Here is a 19,550-nt window from a genome sequence, read left to right on the forward strand (position 1 = left end):
ACCTCTGTACCCTAGCGTTCAGAGTGGGGAAGGAACCTTGACAGGCCCTAGCAATGCCGTGAGTGTGGGAAAAGCTTGACTCAAAGATCAGAACTTTCTAATCATCAGAGAATCCACACAGGGGAAAGGCCCTACAAATGCAGTGAGTATGGGAAAACCTTCTCTAGCAGCTCAGCCCTTTCTAGTCATCAGAAAATCCACACAAAGGAGAGGCCCTACGAATGCAGTGAGTGTGGGAATACCTTCTCTTGGCACTCAGCCCATGTTAGCCATCAGACAATCTGCAAGGGAGATCAACACCATAAAAACCTCTAGGGCTGTCAATACTTTTTTTCTTTAATACTTTTCCTGATTCCTATGTAGTAACTTGGAATGCTGTTTGAACTGTTTGCTACACCGTTATCCCTCAGCTTATCCAGATGAGTGCCCCATTTTTTCCTTTTGCAGTTCGCCCTCTTGAGATGGACCTATTTGTCCTTTTTATTGTCCCATGAGGAACCATTTATACCATTCCTCCTATTGCAAAGTTATTGTTAGTCACCAATGATACAGATTGTATCATTGCCAGTTGTTCTCATGTTGCTATGGGTTTTGCTGAAGAGCAGTTATATTGGGAACTTTTCAAATTATATGTAAATGAAGAGAAGCAGGGGCCGGAAAAGCGGTGCATAGGATTTTTCCATCGTAAGTGCAGAACTCTGCACTTGTGCATGTTTAACCTCATTAGATTTCTTTCGGCCCAATATTCCAATTTCTCTAGGTCACTTACCCTCCAGGGCTTGGAGTCTTTACATGCTTTCACAGAGTGAAGAGCACATGTTCCATGATTTCATAGAAGAGTTTTAGGGCTATTTTGAGTCAGGGAACTATGCTATAGTGTGTTTTCCCTGTTTGAATTTGACAGGTGGAGCAACACAGATGCACATTGTGACCCTTCTGTGACGAAGTGGGACTGTTCTTAATGTTTCCTCTGAATTGTGTGGGGGTGCCTCAGTTTCCCCTGTGCAGTTCTTAAGTATCTAGGTGGTGGGATAAGGGTGTATGATCACTGCAGAGCCCTAGAGGGCAGGTGTGTGCAGGGGTCTGGACACAGAGAATAGCCGACACCCTGTTTCCTGGCAACTGATGGCATAGGCCCTTCCCCCCTGCTAGGTGAAAGCTAAAGGGTTGGAGAACAAAGGAATCAGGTGACCTCCTGGCCCGCGAAAGGAAGAAAGCCGAGAGGAGGAGGGGCTGGAAGGAGTTTCAGTTTTTGGGGCTGGCTGGGACTTGGAGTGAAGTGCAGACGTGGTTGTCTGGCTCACTGCCCCCCAAAATGGACCCAGCTGAAGAGTCCTGTTCTCTGCACCTGCAAGCTCTTTTTTATACCATGTTCCTGTTGTCTAATAAACCTTCTGTTTTACTGGCTGGCTGAGAGTCACATCTGACTGCGAAGTTGGGGTGCAGGACCCTCTGGCTTCCCCAGGAGCCCCACCTGGGCGGACTCACTGGGGGAAGCGCACAGAGGGGCAGAGGATGCTGAATGTTCCGAGGTCAGACCCAGGAAGGTGGAAGCTGTGTGAGCTGTGTGTCCTGAAGACAGGCTGCTCACAGAAAGGCGACTGCCCCAGAGTCCTGACTGGCTTCATGGGGAGCAGTTCCAGAGCATCGCGCAGGGACTCCGTGACACCTTCTCAGGGAGCTGAGGGCTGTGAGTCTCCTTGTTGCCACCTGCCACTAGGAAGAGGGACTTTTGCATTTGGCAGCTTGGATGTTCATGACTGAACTCACCCAGCCTATCAGCCACTCAAGCACCCTCCTCGGAGCTACAGCAGCCCTGCCAGTTGACAATAGAGGCACCCTAATCCGCGTTCCTTCAATATGTCCCCCTCTGGGTCCAGCCCCGATCACCAGATGATCTGGGATTTCTCTGAATCTCTCCTCCAGAAGCAATGATATACCCCAGGTTATCAGTTTTACTGTTGACCACTGATCCTGTATCACACACAGCACTTGAGTAAAGTTATCGAGCAAATGGAAATGTATTTAACAAGGGAGAGAGATTTAAACAAAACAAATGTGAGTGATGGAAAAACAGTTACAAACACAACAAAATCACCAAATGCAACTTACACTTTTTAATAGTTACCTTTCCTATCTAAGTAGATTCTCACCTCACACTTCAGTCTACTGCAGTGACTGCTAGTCCCTAGGAGCCAGGGCCCTGCCTTTCATGAAGCACCACTGGTCGTTAGGGATCTCCTTAGTGAATGGACCCAGAATGTTTTTCTCCACCCTGTCATAAATGGAATCCGTCTTTTGTCTTTAATCACAGAAAGGACTATCTCCCCATTTTCATATTGTCCTTTTCACTTCCACAAGGTTTTGATGTCTATAGTTCATCTTTGATAGTTTTCCATTAGCTTTTCTGGGTTGATGCAATAGTTGACAATGTAGCAATACATCACATAACTGGTTAGCATGGGGTGGGTGACAATTCCCTCCCACTGGAAAGGGCCATCCTCACCAAGACCGATGATTGGGGTGATTCACTTTCATGAAAATACCATATCGGCATAATTGTCCATGAACTTACATTACTCATTAAATTCTGACTTATACACACCTCTCGCAGTGATTAGGAGTAACAATGATTTACAAAAAGAAAAGGAGTACTTGTGGCACCTTAGAGACTAACCAATTTATTTGAGCAAAGCTTTCATGAGCTACAGCTCACTTCATCGGATGCAGCTGATGAAGTGAGCTGTAGCTCACGAAAGCTTATGCTCAAATAAATTGGTTAGTCTCTAAGGTGCCAGAAGTACTCCTTTTCTTTTTTGCGAATACAGACTAACATGGCTGTTACGCTGAAATCAATGATTAACAAGTTTTCAATAGAGATCTCACTGCTATGTTTCCTGGATAAATATCATAAAATCAGTGTATTCGGTGTGGTGAGTTTGTCAGGTCTGAGACGGGAGTTGCTTGTAAATAACAGTGACTCCTTTGCCAATTGGCACCAATGAGCTTTTGTCACGCATGCACTGACCTATACCGTCCCACTCTGATAGAACAGAAAGGCCAGCACAAAAAATAGAGAAAGGAACAATAAGATACTAAAATGACAATGGTTGGAACTCTCCATTTCTCTCAGTCTTTGGATTGATGGGTACTAGGAGCTGTCGCTACAGTTGAGGGACCAGGCGATCAGACAGCTGGCTCAGTCCTCCATACAAGCAGCTTTCTCACATACAGGGAGATGGGTCAAAATTGGAATTGATGTCCTGACTTGCTTCCCATAGGGGATCAATCTGTCTAACGCTATCTCTATACTTTAAACACTGGAAGTATTCTTCTGACAACCTAACACTGTCTACACTGGGTCTCAGGTCACATTAACTACTTCTCTCAGTGGAGTGGATTTTTCACACCCCTGAGAGATGGGGCTATGGCAACACAGCTTTTCAGCGTAGACCAGCTTTAGATGGCTTTTTGATATGAAAGGCAATGGAGTTCAGCCTTTTCCTTCGTATTGATGGTTGACGATGGCGGTTTTCCTACCTGCTGGAGACGTCCTATGACAGATGTGATGCCTCTCTGTTGCACATTAGAGAAGTGGGGAAGTCAGTGACCCTTACACTGTAAGTGGGCAAAAAGTTACACAACTTGTCTCAAGTAGTTTTCCTTTTAATAGAAATTGATTTTGAGGCTAAGCAAAATAAGTTCTATTTGAAATACAAAAAATTAAAATCTATACTAGGCCAATATTCTCTTATACATTCTCTCTCACACACATTCTCCCACCCCAACCTTTGGAGCAAGGTTTTCTACCAGAACTTCTTACACTACGGGGGGTAAATTAAATCAAATTAACTTTTCAAGATTAGCCATCACTTCCTGTACAACTAAAAAAAACAAAAAACAAGACGACTTTCAGTATTCCAAAATCATTACCTGTAGTCACTTAAAATCCTTTTTTCCATAGTTAACAATTTGGTTTTATTGTTTTATTTAACCAGTGTGTTTGGATTAAAGTGAGTTGGAAACTCCATCTGGAATAACGAGCCTGGTGCATGTCATTTTCCACTGATGAAATGACAGACTTCGTATGAGTTTGCATTGTTCAGCAGTGTGCTGTACAATGCAAGATGCACATTTCTGGGGGAAAGTCTGGTAGCAGAGAAGTTTCTGAGGTTCTCCTGTGGTGTACTGTAACGGGAGCGTCGCTGCCTAGCAGCAGTCAATACTGTGAAGCTGGGAGCGAGTTACATGCTGGAGACTGTGTGTTAACCGCCTAGGAGTGGCTGTTCTCACAGTAAAGCAGTGTAAAAGGCACCGCAGGTTGGGGAACTGAGGAGAAACAGCTATTCAACAGTCCAGATTGTACTGTGGTTAATGTCGCAGACGCTGAATTTCAAAGGGTCTCATAAAAACACAGAGAAAGTAAATCCTTCTCCCAGAAATCGAAGACTCCAGACAGAGGGCAAGTCTCCCTGCCATTGCTTCTTGCCGACAGAGAAGTCCAGAGACAATGAGTCAGTCCTGGAGAAGCCAGGAACAGTAAGCATGGCCTGGTGGGGTTCAGTGGAGAAAGGAAACAGGAAGGATAGGGATATTACTGAATGCAGGAGCTCAGCAGTACTAGATGTGAGGATAGCACGTATTGCAGCCCATTGGAAAACATAATCCCATCTATACATATAAAATGATAGGGTCTAAATTAGCTGTTTCCACTCAAGAGTGGGATCTTGGAGTCCTTGTGGAGAGTTCTCTGAAAACGTTCACTCAAGGTGCAGAGGCAGTCAAAAAGCAAACAGAAAGGGATAGATAAGAAGACAGAAAATAACATATTGCTTCTCTATAAATCCATGGTAAGCCCATAAAAATAAATAAATCCATGATACGCCCACATCTTGAATACCGCATGCAAATGTGGTTGCCACATCTCAAAAAAGATAGACTGGAATTGGAAGAGGTTCAGAAAAGGGAAAAAATATGATTAGGGGTATGGAAGAGCTTCCGTATGAGGAGAGATGAAAAAGACTGGGCCTTTTCAGCTTAGAAAAGAGACGAAAGGGGGTATGAGAGAGGTCTATAAAATCATGGCCACTCTCGAAAGACAGGACACTGGGCTATATGGACCTCTGGTCTGACCCAGCGTGGCCGCTCTTATCTACTAGGGAATCTAGTGAGCCCAGTGTAACGGGAGGGAGAAGGAAAATCCCTGGGTGTGGAGAACACTGGGAAATTAGAAGCTATAATTCAGGAGCAACGATGCTAATTAGTCTAGAAAAGCAGAATGTGAAAGATAAGAATCGGGGTCATGTGACAATGAGGTAATCAAAAATCCAAGGAGCCTGCAGAGAAGAGAGGTGGTGGCTATCACACATGCGGATGGAGAAGGAAGACTCTCCATGACTCAGCAAGTTTCACTACCAACATAAGCCATTTACACACGCTGCATTGCAATCCAGACCAGTGAGGACTTGTGTCATCTGTAATCCTGGGTGAGATTCAATGTTCTGCTGTTGGAGCTCCCCTGTCTGGATACCCCCAGCCAGCATACAAGGATGCACTGGGTGTTTGTGTGATAAGTAGCCCTGGACCAGCAGCTCTGATTCCAGCAGCCTGTTTGTTACACCCAAGCACATTCTGTTTCGGGTGGAGTAGGCTCAGGGTTTCCGAGAAGGCCGGGGGTAGGAAGCTTCTGTTGGTTATGCTGGACCTAAGCCCCAGTTTTACTTGAGCAGAAAGAGATATCTGACACTGTGCGATACTGCTCCTGTGCTCTGTTCCCAAAGTGTTCTTCAGCAGGGGAAGGTCTCTGGTCGTGTGTGTGTGTTTGTGTGTGTGTGTTACTGGCATATTGCGGTGATGCTGAAACAGGACAGAGCAGAGATGCCATTGGGGGGTGGCGTGAACCGTATCTCTTCATTTCCCCTTACAAGAACTGAGGGGACGGGAATCCTTACCCAGCGAGGTCACATTCTTATAGTTCTCCTGCATGACATCTCTGTAGAGAGCTCTCTGAGCAGGATGCAGCAGAGCCCACTCTTCTTTGGTGAAATACACAGCCACCTCCGTGAAGGTCACCGGCCCCTGAGACAGCAAAAGTCCAACACTCAGTACCTGCTGCCCGACTATTTGTGTGGGAAAGGAGCCAATCAAATGGAAGCTCTGGGTGGATCACGGTCAGAGTCTCCTGGAACCACCAGGGTTAGGGGACGAAGAGAGAGCCCCACCTCTCTCCCACCAGATCCATCACACACCTACTAGCCACAGACTGATACAGGAGATGGAGCCCCTAACAGGGTCCAGGGACAGCTCCCTGGTAGGAAGTCCAACATGCTCTTCAATGTGAGGAGCTGGATATGAAGGGAGGGGAATCTCCCCTAAGCCTGACTGGTGGGTGCCCCCTTCATATCTCATGGCACCCGCTGCTTAGTCGGGTCAGGCTCCCGCACTATGAGTCTGGTTAGGTTTCCTAGCCCCATGTAGGTGGGTTATTTTCTGTTCAACAAATTAGAGCATTTCCACCTCCCAACCTCATGGGTCTGATCCCAGAATCTAGGCCACTTATTAAATAACTCCCAGCAGGTTTGCCACCCCGTGTCCTCCTCCCTTTCTCCACCTTGTGAATTTACTGCCCCAGTCCAACCTCCAAACGAGACTGCGCAAACCTTCCCGTCTCTGGTGTATTTGCTGTCCCCCTCCCTCCAGAAGGAACCCACCCAAAACTCCCCAATAATCCCTACCTGAGCTGGCTCCACTGCAGCCATTTCTCTTCCCCATCCCATGGGAGGATGGGAGGAGCTGAGCTGGAGGATGGACGTCGTTCTGCAGCCTGGGAGGGTGAGAAGCGTAATTGTGGGGGTTTCAGAACAGGCTTTAGTTAATTTCACATCAGAATTCCCCCAGGGGTCTTTCCCTGCAGACAGATATCCTAGATTCTGCCATGCTGGAAAAATGCTTGATCTCTTTATTTCAGTGTAGACCTGGCCCCTCCTGCCAGGCTAAGCCCACAGAGACATTTTAAACCTCCCTTCTCCCTCCCCCCACCCCGTAACAAAGTTATCTAAAGTGATCATCAAGTTGGGCCACTTCCAGCACAAATCCAGGTTTTCTCACCCTCCGCCCTCCCCCCACACAAACTCACTCTCCTGCTGGTAATAGCCCATCCAAAGTGACCACTCTCTTTAAAATGTGTATGATAATCAAGGTGGATTTGTGCTGGAAATGGCCCAACTTGATGATCACTTTAGATAAGCTATTACCAGCAGGAGAGTGGGGTGGGAGGAGGTATTGTTTCATGTCCTCTGCAGTTTCCACAGTATGCATCCGATGAAGTGAGCTGTAGCTCACGAAAGCTCATGCTCAAATAAATTGGTTAGTCTCTAAGGTGCCACAAGTACTCCTTTTCTTCTATTTTCATGTTCAACAATCTGAGAAAAGGTGTAAATCTGAGATTTTCCCTATCTCTTAATTATAAAATACTAAGAAAATCTCAGGGTATATTCAATTAGAAATAGACAACTAAATAAAAAGTGGGGCAAATGTTTAGGGTATTTCATAACAATCTTTGAGATCTGCAGAGAATATGTGTCACAAAGTAAGTAACTGATAACATGAGAAAAAAACACCAAGATCAGAGGGAATTTTATATTGCTATGAAATAACTAGTTGGAAAAGAGGGACTGTTTGACTGGATTTTATATGACTGTGTAATACATAAACAGAAAATGATGCTTCCCCGTCTGCCTTCATTCACAGGGGCAGCAGGGAGACCTTTGAGGAGGCGATTTAAGAGGGCAAAGAAGGAGGAGGAGGAGCTGGAAGGCTTCCTGGGTGAGGGAAGGGGGCAGCAGTGGGGGATGGGCAGGTGAGGGTCAATGGATAGCTGGGGGCAACTGTGTTGGCAGTTTGGGGCCAGCAAGTGGGATTGGGAAACCGGGGTCTGGGCAGTCTCCACGGGGGGCACTTGCTCCTCCCTTCCCCCACCCTGGCGGAGAAGAGGCGTCTCATCCCATCCCCACTCCAGGGGCAGCCATGTTTTGGGGACCGACTCAGGGAACAATTTCTCACCTAGACACGGACAAATCGCTGCAGATAAAATGGGTGGGAAAATCCCCCACACCGGAGATGTTAAATTGACATTTGAGAAAAGGGGAAGAACTGGAGAGAATTTGTATCAGGGTGTGAGCGGCACCAGCGGGGAAAGGATCCAATTCACTCACCTCCCGCCCCCCCTTCTCCCCCGGGGGTTTCCTGAGGCTGCACAGGGACCGTTCAAGGCCCCCCCCGGATCCCCCCCCAGGAGCCCCCCCGGTCCCGGCGGCGCGGGGCAGGGCCTGGCTGCGGCTCCCCTGGGGCTGGGCAGCCCCGAGGCGTCTCCCAGGTGCGGCAGGACGCGGCCCCGCGGAGGAACGAGCTCCTGGCCGCAGCCTGGGGCCGGGCCGCCTCCGGGGGGGGCCGCTCGCTGCCCCCGTCCCCTCCCGGGCCTGCCCGGGCCCTGTTGCCGGCAGAGAGCGGCCCCCCAGCCCGGCCCCGCGGGGTCGGGGTCTCCCAGCCTCGCCCCTTAACCCGCTGCCCCGTCCAGACCCCGCCGGGGGGCGCTGGGCTCCCGCTGGGACAGCAGCTCCGAGCCCCCCCGGGCGCGGCCCCCCCCGGGAGCAGGTCCCGGCGCCGCCCGAGGCCGGGTCCCCGCGGACACTGGGGCAGCGTCACCGCCCCGCCCCCGGGGCTCGCTCCGGTACCTGGAGGCGGCAGCTCGGCAGCGGGGCGGGCAGGGCCCGGGGCGGCCCCAGCGGGAGCAGGGCGCGGGCCGGGCGCGGGGGGGTTAATGAAGGTCGCCCCGGCACAGACCCTGCCGCTCAGCCCGCTCCCGCAGCAGCCGGTGAGCTCTGCCTCTGCGCACGCGCGACTTCCGCCCACCTGCATTTGCGCATGCCCACAGCTCGAGCGACACAAAACGCTTCTCCGCCTTAGAAGAGGCGCCAACGGCTCCGCGCGAGCTCGGCTCGGTCTCTCCGATATGGCGTCACTTCCGCTAGTGAGAGAGTAAGGAACTACATCTCCCAGCGTGCCCCGGGGGCGCTTCCGCCTTCTTCAGCTTCGGTTTGGGCAGGTGCCGGGACCAGCCTGATTCCCTCCGGCCCCTCCCCCACCCGGCGCCTCTCACACCCGCCCCCGCCCCCCCGCGGCCCGTTGCTGGGGCTCCCGGGGGCGCCGCAGGCCGAGGGGCGGCTTCTGCCCCGCGTCGGGACGTGCCCCGGGGGCAGGTGTCGAGCCGGGCGGGCTCTGTGAGATCGCGCCCCGGGGCGGCCGCTGCCGGCGGGGAGCCCGGTCTCGGCCCGCGGCGCCTGCGGCAGGAGGGACCCTGGCCAGGAGGAGGTGCTCTGTGCCCTGGCGAGCTCCTTCCCTGGAGCCGCTGCGCCGGTGAGTCTCCCCCTCGCTCCAGGGCCTCTGGCTTGGGGGAGATTTTCTGGCCAGAAGCAGCAGGAGAGCAATGTATGTGTAATATAACTATGTGAAAACCCCCCACCTTTCCCTCTTGCCCCCCAGGCCACGAGGGTAAAAGAACTAACACGCTGGATACCGGTAATATTCTAAACTTTTACTTTTCTTTATGGGTCAGTCGGGCACATCTGTGCAAACTCATGAAGAAAAATAACCCAATTCGCCAACCGCCTGAAATCACCCAGGCCCAGGTTCAGACAGGCAGTTTGGCTAGTTTACATCAGGGATCCGAAATAGAAAGAGTATCTGCACAAGCAGAACAAATTATAGCACACCACTGGATCGAAGTCTGAGTTGTGAAGAATATGTACGAAGGCTACAACAACCAACAGGAATGCACTTTTATCTAGAAAACCATGATTACATCGAGACTTCATGACTAGTGATTAAAATCAATTTGATTGAAATCAAATCCACCATGGTTTATGGCCAGTATCGCAGCCTTATTTACACGTTTATTACCCACAAAATCTGAATTGACACTTTCTCTGCATGACAAGATGCTTAGTCGCCATTCTCAAAATACCCATGAGACAAACCCTTGATACCGAACACATTTTTTGGAGTAGAGAGAACCAAGCCAACATTCCTATATTTCCTATATTTTCAGGACTTGTCTTGTTTTCCTTAGTTTTATTAGCAGTGAGAAAAAGGCCTATGTTTGCATAATGGGGATACAAGATATATTAGACACACCTGGATTATTCTTCATTGGTTGATAATGTCAGATCCTTCTCATTCGCAGTGAGCTGAGCTGAGCTGAGGTGTCTGTCTTCCCATCATCCAGATTGCTGGGTCAATCATTTCTCACTGTTCAGTCTTTGTACCTGAGGTGTTTCTGGTTCTTCTTGTAGGCTCTCATTGTCCACCTTTTCTTTCTTTTCCCCACTTTCTGGAAGGCTCTTTTGCTGTGATCTGGGTCAAACGGCACCCGCTCTATAGAGGTATCTGATCTTGGTCAAGTGGTCCCCATTGTTCAGAGGCACAGTTCCTGGGATAATCTTTATGTGTTTGTGCTTTCCTTCAGTAAGGCGCTAACATTGTCTGGCCTCATCCAACAGAGCACATTTTAAATACAGAGACATGCTCAATATTTCTAGCCTCAGATACAAACATTATATGCATACAGGTTGGCTAAACACAGTCAATAGGTCTTAAGTTTTGCGATAATACCCCACATCAATCTTGCATAAGGTATATATTAGCTCTGTTATATCCATATCATAAGCATATTTTCATAAAGAATGTAGAGTATAATGTCATACCCCACGTGTATGTTTGCTGATCTGCAAATACTAAAGGAGCACACACCTTTGGGTGAAAACGCTCATGACGATAGTGCAGAGCCATGCAAGTTCCATGATTCTGTGTGAGATGGCAGACAGTGAGGAGGGCCAGGCAGGTTAGTGGGTTTAGAAAAAAAGGTGTAAACATTATGTATACGTTTATGTATGGGATACATATAAAATTAGTGGATGGTTAACAATGCATTATAAGAAGTTTGAACCCATGGCCACAACCACCCCTGTCTGACCTGTTTGGTACCCAGCATACGCTGCCAATCCAAAGCTTCCCAAAATACAGTGGTAGACAGTGGGATATCTATTCATGGTGCACCTCACTCTGAAGCTACACAAGTGCTTCTGGTGAGTACCCTGACTGCTGAGGCAGGGAGTCCAGGAGGCCGGCACACAAGTGACATAGTAACCGTAGTGACTCTGTGATGAAATAACTTGAGTTAACCCACACTGAAATTGTAGATATGGCCTTAGGTGTATGAAATGTTTGGCAGTATGAGGGTAGACTAAGATTCAGGTGTTCAGGCTCAAGGCATTGGAACTGCCTTACTGCACCCTACAGGCTCAGGAACAAAGAGGCACAAAAAAAGATAATTTATTCCTTAAAATTTCTTGACGCGAGCGTGATTAACTCATGATTTTAGAATTCTTGTGGTTGTAAAGGTATGTTTGGGTTGTAGATGTGTGTTCATTCTATTTTGAAAGGAAAAGCTATGAATGGGTTGAACAGAGTTCGATCTGTCCCTCAGGATAAGTCGATTGGCTATTAGCCAAGATAATCAAGGATGCAGACCCATTCTCTGCATGTCCCTAAACCGTCCTTTGACTGCCAGATGCTGGGAGCAGACAATGGGATGGTTCAATGAGTCCTTGACTGGTCTGATTATTCCTTTAGAAGCACCTGGCATTGGCCACTGTCACAAGACACGATACTAGATTAGGTGGACTATTGGTCTGACCACCAATAGTTACAGCACTGGTGGATTGACTCAAAACAAAGTTTTCACACTAGGGCAGAAATTCAGTCAGAGTGGAAGTCAGATGATTGAACAGAATAAACATCTGCTCTAAAAATGAGAAGAAAAAATTAGAATGAAAAATTCAGGGAATCCTAGCAGCAGATAAGACAACTTGGGACACTGCTATGAGACTCAATGCATTCAGATACAGTGATAAGGGATTCTTTGTTTCTGAGGGGATATCTGTACCATGTTTCCCTGAATTCAGTCTCAGGGATTATCTGCACTGGCAAGTTAAAGAGCTCTAAGTTGCTGGCTCAGGGGCGTGAAAAATCACCCCCCCCCCTCGCGGAGCGCAGCACGTTTGAGTGCTTTAAAGGGCTAGTGTGGACAGGCTCGGCTCCCAGTGCTCGGACCTAATCACCTCGTCGAGGTGGATTCCAGGAGCACTGGCACCCGCGACAGCCCTTTGAAATTTGCAGTGTAGACAGAGCCTCAGTAGGTTACATCAGACAAAGAGGAGATGTATTGACTAGGCATTGGGATGCCTGTGCCTTTACGAACCCAGCCCTGTGCCTTTGAGAACCCATTCCTGGGAAGCCGATGCTGAGAGGTTCTGCCTGGGAGAGGGGAAATAAAAAAGCCTCTTGCCCCCCCCCCCAACAAACTATTTTGCAAGCCCTGGTGTCTCAGTCCCACTGGGGTAACGGCTACCCCCTGTGCCCCTGCCTGGGCCGGGTTTTGCCCTCTGACACCCTCTGCCAGTGCCTCGCTCCTGGGCTTAACTCTGCCTCCACCCCCCATCCCTGATTTTCCCTTTAGCCCCTCTCCTAATGCTGCCTCCAGCTGCTTGACCCCCCTGACCAGTCAGTTTCCGCCCCCTGCTCAGGATGGCTCAGGAGGATGGTTGGCTCGGTCCTTGAGTAACCCCCCCGGCCCGTACTCCCCCCCAGCAGGCCCCTGGTGCCAGCCCAGAAGCTGCCTGCCCATCTTCCCCCAGCGCCCTGCAGCGAGGCTGCCCACCCCATCTGCCCCACCCCTGCGCAGCCAACCCAGAAGCTGCCATGACCAGGCTGCGTGTCCCCCTGGCCCAGCTTCCTCTGCCCTGAAAATTAAAAAGCCTCACACCTGCCTGCAGTGGGAGCCTGCTGGGAGCTTCAGCAGCTGCAGGGGAACAACTAATAGGCAGGGCGGCAGGGGGACAGAGGGCTCCGTGGGTTGCTCTTGCCTCCAGGCACCGCCCCCTGCAGCTCCCATTTGTCCCGAACAGGGAACCGTGGCCAATGGGAGCTTCAGGCGAGGTATCTGGAGTTGTGGCAAGGGCAGCATGTGGAGGCCTGTGCCCTCCCCTCCAACCCCCCCACCAGGGGCCACTCAGGGACGTGGTTCCGGCCGCTTCCCAGAGCAGCGTGGGGCCAGGGCAGGCTGGCAGGGAGCCTGCCCTGGACCCAGTGCGAGCCGCTGCCACCCTTGAGCCACTTTATGTAAGTGGCGCCGTGCCGAAGCCCAAACCCCTCCTGCACACCAACTCCCTGCCATGAGTTCCCTCCCACAGTCTGCACCCCCCCGCACTCCGCACCCCAACCCCCTGCCCTGAGCCTCCTGCTGCACCCCAACTCCCTGCCCTGAGTTCCCTCCTGCAGTCCGCACCCCTCCTGCACCCCTGTCCTGAGCCCCCTCCTGCATTCCTCACCCCTGCACACCAATCCCCTGCTATGAGCCCCCTGCTGCACCCACACCCCTCCTGCATCCTAACCCCCTGCCCTGAGCTCCCTGCCGCGCCCTTCCTGCATCCCAACCCCCTTCCCTGAGCACCCTCATACACCCCACACACCTCCTCTGCCCCAATCCCTTGCCCCGAGCCTGTTCCTGCACCCCTAATCCTCTCCCACACCCCACACTCCCTCCCCCACCCCAGCCTCCTGCCCTGCATAGAATTTCCCCACCCAGATGTGGCCCTTGGCCCAGAAAGTTTGCCCACCCCTGCTTTAAGCCTCAGAGTACTTCCATTGACTCTTGAGTCGCCATCAGCACTGGATTTGGTTGGTGTCCTGCTAGGTGTTTTGTAGGATAAAGACCTTATTTGTAAGCTCTTTGAAGCAGGGATCTGTCTGCAAACTCCAAGCCATGTGTTAATGTGCCCCAGGGCTTGTAAAAATGGTTATTGAGTTGGTGACACATGCGCACAATGTGAAACCAGGAGAACTTGAACTTTGCCTGTTTCTCCAGGGTTCTGTTACAGTTGCACCGTGTGGGTCCTAAACACTCATTTAAAATCCCCCAAACCAACCACTGGATGTTTCGCTTCCCTTCGTATTCTCAGTGTTTTCACTTGTTTGTTTGTGGGTTTGTTTTGCTGTTTGTGTCGCTTTATTACTTATTGTTACTCTTCTATGTGTATAAAATATAAATCAAATTTGGAGTGGACATGGCAGAGAAATTGTATAAGCCTGAGTGAATGCCTCTTACAATCTTTGCAGATATTGGAAAGGACAGTATTAATATTTACAAGGAGAGCATGACTATTTCTAGTTGACGCACAGATCTGTTTAGCATCTTAAGACTGCGCGATGTGTGCAGATAATATGTATGCAAGAGGGTTAGCTTTACAATAGTTAGCTAATGGTACAAATGACTTTTGGAAAGATCATTAAGTGGTCGGCTGAGTCCCTCAGCAATTTTCAAGTGGTCCGCGGAAAGAAAAGTTTGAAAACCCCTGCTCTACGCTAAAGGTATGAATCTCCTGTTGCACTGGTGAGAGTCAGGAGTGACTCCATAGAAGCCAAGGGAACGTGTAAACGGGGGGGAGAGCAGAATTCAGCCCTAAATACTTCGAGGAGCTTCACAGACACCCAGTGTCAAGCAAAGACACACTAGGATGCTCCTTGGCTGGGTGCAGGGGGGAGAGGTAAATTCATTTACACACTCCTTTCCTTCCTGGCCCAGAGAGAAAAGGCCCCATACCTTGTTCCCCACCTTCATGAGCCAGCTAGTCCGCAACCCTGGTGCTAGATTGGAGCCAGTGCCCCAGTAAGGTAAAGCCCCTTATCCCATTTCTGAACCCCTGAGCCAGCCAGCCAGCCCCCTTCCCTGGGGTCGGATCAGAGCCGGCACGCTCTCTATGGAAAGGCCCCAAATCCATTCCCCGCCCCTCTGGGCCAGCCAGTCCCCCAACCCTGAGGGTGAACTGGAGTCAACACTCCCGAGATGGGAAAGGCCCCATATCCGATTAACACCCCCCCCCCCACACACACACACACACCAACCTCTTGTTTGGCTTCTGGGACCTACAACATGATTCCCTGACTGCCACAGGGGCGTGTTTTCTCTGTGTCCTGAAATAGTTCATTTCATACTGGTCACACCCTGTGCTGGGCTGTGGCCATCCCAGCTCTGAGACCGCATCCCTGGGCACCAAGGCTGCTACTGACCATTGCTTTGTGCCGGTTAGTGTCTCAGTGAGGAACTTGGGTGCAGAAGTGGGTGAAGAGATCTCAGAGACCATCAAACTTAGGGCTTTTCTGGGGGAGCCCTGGGTGCCTTTCTTATGAGGGGCTGGATCCACAAAAGCCAGTGTGCTGGATGGAGAGCTGCCGGAGTCAGCCAGTCGGAACAGCTAAGGACAGGGGTGGCCCAAGCCTTCTGCCACAAAGGGACTTAGGTGCTTCCTGTTGGTTGTCGTCAATTGGGCGCCTAAGCCTGGTCAGCCCTGCTCACCTAACTCCACCAGAGGTGGAACCCTTGTTCTATGCCCGAGTTCAGTGGTTTGAGCACTGAGTCAGCAAGTGGAAGACCTGACTTCAAATCCCATCTCTATCTGATAGGAGCAGCGAGGAGCACCCAGGTCTCCTACATCCCAGTTGGGTGCCCTGGGTGGGGCAGTCTCAATTGCCCCTGCTGGCACTGTTCCACTTTGCATAAATCATTAAACATTAATTTCACCCGGGAGAGTGATGCTGCAGGCTGGTGGTCAGGGCACCCACCTGGGAGATCAGGGTGCAAATTCCCAGTTCCAATGATTTAACCAAACTGGAGCAGCTTCAACAGGAGAGATGGAGAGCGACCCACAGCAGAAGATCCCCTGACAATGATTTACAAGCTTTCAGTAGAGATCTCACTGCTATGCTTCCTGGATAAATGTCATAAAATCAGTGTATTCGGTGTGGTGAGTTTGTCAGGTCTGAGACAGGAGTTGCTTGTAAATAACAGTGACTCCTTTGCCAATTGGCACCAATGAGCTTTTGTCACGCATGCACTGAGCTATACCGTCCCACTCTGATAGAACAGAAAGGCCAGCACAAAAAATAGAGACAGGAACAATAAGATACTAAAATGACAATGGTTGGAACTCTTCATTTCTCTCAGTTTTTGGATTGATGGGTACTAGGAGCTGTCGCTACAGTTGAGGGACCAGGCGATCAGACAGCTGGCTCAGCCCTCCATACTAGTAGCTTTCTCACATACAGGGAGATGGGTCAAAATTGGAATTGATGTCCTGACTTGCTTCCCATAGGAGATCAATCTGTCTAACGCTATCTCTACACTTCAAACACTGAAAGTATTCTTCTGACAACCTAACACTGTCTACACTGGGGCTCAGGTCACATTAACTACTTCTCTCAGTGGAGTGGATTTTTCACACCCCTGAAAGATGGGACTATGTCAACATAGCTTTTCAGCGTAGACCAGCTTTAGATGGCTTTTTGATACGAAAGGCAATGGAGTTCAGCCTTTTCCTTCGTATTGATGGTTGACGAGGGCGGTTTTCCTACCTGCTGGAGATGTCCTATGACAGATGTGATGCCTCTCTGTTGCACATTAGAGAAGTGGGGAAGTCAGTGACCCTTACAGTGTAAGTGGGCAAAAAGTTACACAACTTGTCTCGAGTAGTTTTCCTTTTAATAGAAATGGACTTTAAGGCTAAGCAAAATAAGTTCTATTTGAAATACAAAAAATTAAAAAATATATTAGGCCAATATTCTCTTATACACTCACTCTCTCACACACATTCTCCCACCCCAACCTTTGGAGCAAGGTTTTCTACCAGAACTTCTTACACTACGGGGGGTAAATTAAATCAAATTAACTTTTCAGGACTACCCATCACTTCCTGTACAACTAAAAAAAAAACAAGAGGACTTTCAGTATTCCAAAATCATTCAGATTATCACACAATTAGTCTCTTACTCTTTTACAAATTACGTCACCTATAATTTCATTTTCATTAGTAACAATAACATATTCAAAGATCACCAATTCTTGTCGTATGTTGGGATTAAAAGAAAACTCATTCCCAACAACCGAACCTTGGCTCAAGTTGTGGTTTCTCCCAACGTAGGTCCCAACCACTTCTGGGAGTTCATATATCTCAGGATCTTCTGCCATGTGCGTTGGTGGAAGAGGTCTCCTTTGTGGGAAGGTTTGCATCATGAGGAAAAATGCCTCTTTTCTCACCTTTAATCTTTCAAAGTAGGAGGAGGTAGAGGAGAAGTGATGCAAATGCATAAAACACAAGAGAAAACTGTCTGGTCTACACTAAAGATATTTATCGGTATAACTTGTTGGAGGATTCGCTCTACCTTGAAGTCTTTAAATCACGATTTGAGGACTTCAACAGCTCAGAAATAGGTAAGAGGTTTATTACAGGAATGGGTGGGTGAGATTCTGTGGCCTGCGTTGTGCAGGAGGTCAGACTACCTGATCAAAATGGTCCCTGCTGACCTTAAAGTCTATGAGTCGAACTATATTGCTCAGGGGTGTGAAAAGTCCACACCACTGAGCAACGTACTTACAGGGCCCCAGCCCCGCCGTGCAGATAGCGCGACATCAAGAGGAGAGTTTCTCCTGCCAAGACAGTTGCCGCCGCTTGCGGGGCTGGACTAATACAGTCCAGAGCAGAGATCTCTACCCTTGGCTTAGAGCATCTGTAAAGGCAGTCCTACAGCAGTGCAGCTACACTGGGCAGCTGCGCCAGCATCAGCTCTAGGTGCACTCACAGCGTCAGGCACAAAACCACCAACTCAGGACTCAACACAGGTGGATCCTGACGTCTGAAACTGGAGCCCGACACATTCATTGCCTCGCTGCTTGTCATCATTTCCACCGCCTCAAAGTCCTTGGTACCCAATCAGGTAGCCAGGGTGGGATCCATGGAGAAGGGACGTCCCATGAAGCATTGGATCAAAATGGTGAAGGATGATCGTTCTCAATCTAACCCTGGTATCCTTTGGAATGGTAATCAGTGACACTAAACGAGTAAGTGGGCTTGTACAAACAATTTTCCTGGCCACCATAGCTTCCTTTACTGGAGTAGAAATCAAGAACTGAGTGTGTACTCTTTTCACCCCAGTTCTTTCCAAATCCTTTACAAAACCACTCAAAATATCAACAGTGTTAGTGAGGAATGGCTCCCCAAGACATGCCCAGCTTTTCTTTAATTTGGTGGCACAGTTTCAGGCAAGGCCTGGATACAGGGCAGGATCAGAATCTCCGTAAGTTACCAGAGCTGGAGATTCTATTCAAAAATAGCCATTTTTCTGCAGCTATTAGATTGTCAACACTGATTTTATACACATTTTAGCACATACAAAGGATAAATTCAACAAAAAACCCACTTCTATTTCCTCGACATCTGCGTCAGGAAGGGCAGGATTCCTCATCACATAAAATGAACTAGGAGAGATCTTTTGTAGGGCCTGGGTTACACACGATTTGGGAACCAAATACATGGCCATTCTGCCCAGTTCAAAATCACTTATGGTGGAATTCTCTCCCCAGATCATCTGAGACAATATTGACTTCAACAATTGAACTACACAGTGATCATATGTACTTCCTTCAGTTAGATGAGGTTCTGCTGTTGTTTACTATTTCCGAGTGGAAATTTTAAGATCACTGCTGTTTTTTGGTTATGACCAAAGTGGAATGACCGCTTTAGCAAACGGTCATTTGTCTGAAATTCTCCAATAGATCTGAGCGCCATCATATCAAACTGAACTAATATCCAATTGGGTGAGCAAACAGCCCTCAGGACAGATAGAAACCACATCACAGAGAGAGAATACATGACAGTGAAAGTGTCAAGTAAAATTCCAGAGCAGGTGACATCTGATTATTCAGAATCAGGACAAGAGATTCTCCCAGCACATTCTCCTCTGATCCATTCAAACATACTTCCCTCAGCGCTGTCTCAAGAGTCAGTTATGTTATTTTCAACATTTTCAGTACACTAGGATCTAAATAATGGGGAGGAGGGTCCGAAATGACTCTTTTTTTTTCCAGCCCCTGCTTCTCGTCATTTACATATTATTTGAAAAGTTCCCAATAGAACTGCTCTTCAGCAAAACCCAGAGCAACATGAGAACAACTGGCAATGATACAATCTGTATCATTGGTGACTAACAATAACTTTGCAATAGGAGGAATAGTATAAATGTGTTGCTCCCCGCTTCCTGATAGGAAGCACACACTCAAATTACTCATGGGACAATAAAAAGGACAAATAGGTCCACCTCAAGAGGGCGAACTGCAAAAGGCAAAAATGGGGCACTCATCTGGATAAGCTGAGGGATGACGGTGCAGCAAACAGTTCAAACAGCATTCCAAGTTACTATGCAGGAATCAGGAAAAGTATTAAAGAAAAAAAGTACTGATAGACCTAGAGGTTTTTATGGTGTTGATCTCCCTTGCAGATTCTCTGATGGCTAACACGGGCTGAGTGCCAAGAAAAAGGTATTCCCACACTCACTGCATTCGTAGGGCCTCTCCTTTGTGTGAATTCTCTGATGACTAGAAAGGG

General features: G+C 49.0%; 1 protein-coding gene across 1 annotated transcript; it reads right to left on the reverse strand.

Moving 5' to 3' along the window:
* Positions 1-2,828: 2,828 nt before the first annotated feature.
* On the reverse strand, positions 2,829-8,916 carry LOC140897539 (uncharacterized). Its single transcript, XM_078848380.1, has 4 exons — positions 8,733-8,916; positions 6,735-6,823; positions 5,952-6,078; positions 2,829-3,618 (listed from the first exon to the last, which is right to left on the reverse strand). The coding sequence occupies exons 1-4, from the start codon at positions 8,914-8,916 to the stop codon at positions 3,614-3,616; spliced, it is 405 nt and encodes a 134-aa protein (XP_078704506.1). The 3' UTR covers positions 2,829-3,613.
* Positions 8,917-19,550: the final 10,634 nt, after the last annotated feature.

Source organism: Lepidochelys kempii, chromosome 14 (assembly GCF_965140285.1).
Source record: "Lepidochelys kempii isolate rLepKem1 chromosome 14, rLepKem1.hap1, whole genome shotgun sequence".
NCBI lineage: Eukaryota > Metazoa > Chordata > Testudines > Cheloniidae > Lepidochelys > Lepidochelys kempii.

What these genes read in the sequence shown, in the direction of transcription:
- LOC140897539 (XM_078848380.1), bottom strand. Translation starts at nt 8,916, where the DNA reads ATGCAGGTGGGCGGAAGTCGCGCGTGCGCAGAGGCAGAGCTCACCGGC. An exon ending in TGCCGAGCTGCCGCCTCCAG is followed by an intron (nt 6,824 to 8,732) that starts GTACCGGAGCGA and finishes TCACCCTCCCAG; the next exon opens with GCTGCAGAACGACGTCCATC. An exon ending in CTGCAGTGGAGCCAGCTCAG is followed by an intron (nt 6,079 to 6,734) that starts GTAGGGATTATT and finishes TTGCTGTCTCAG; the next exon opens with GGGCCGGTGACCTTCACGGA.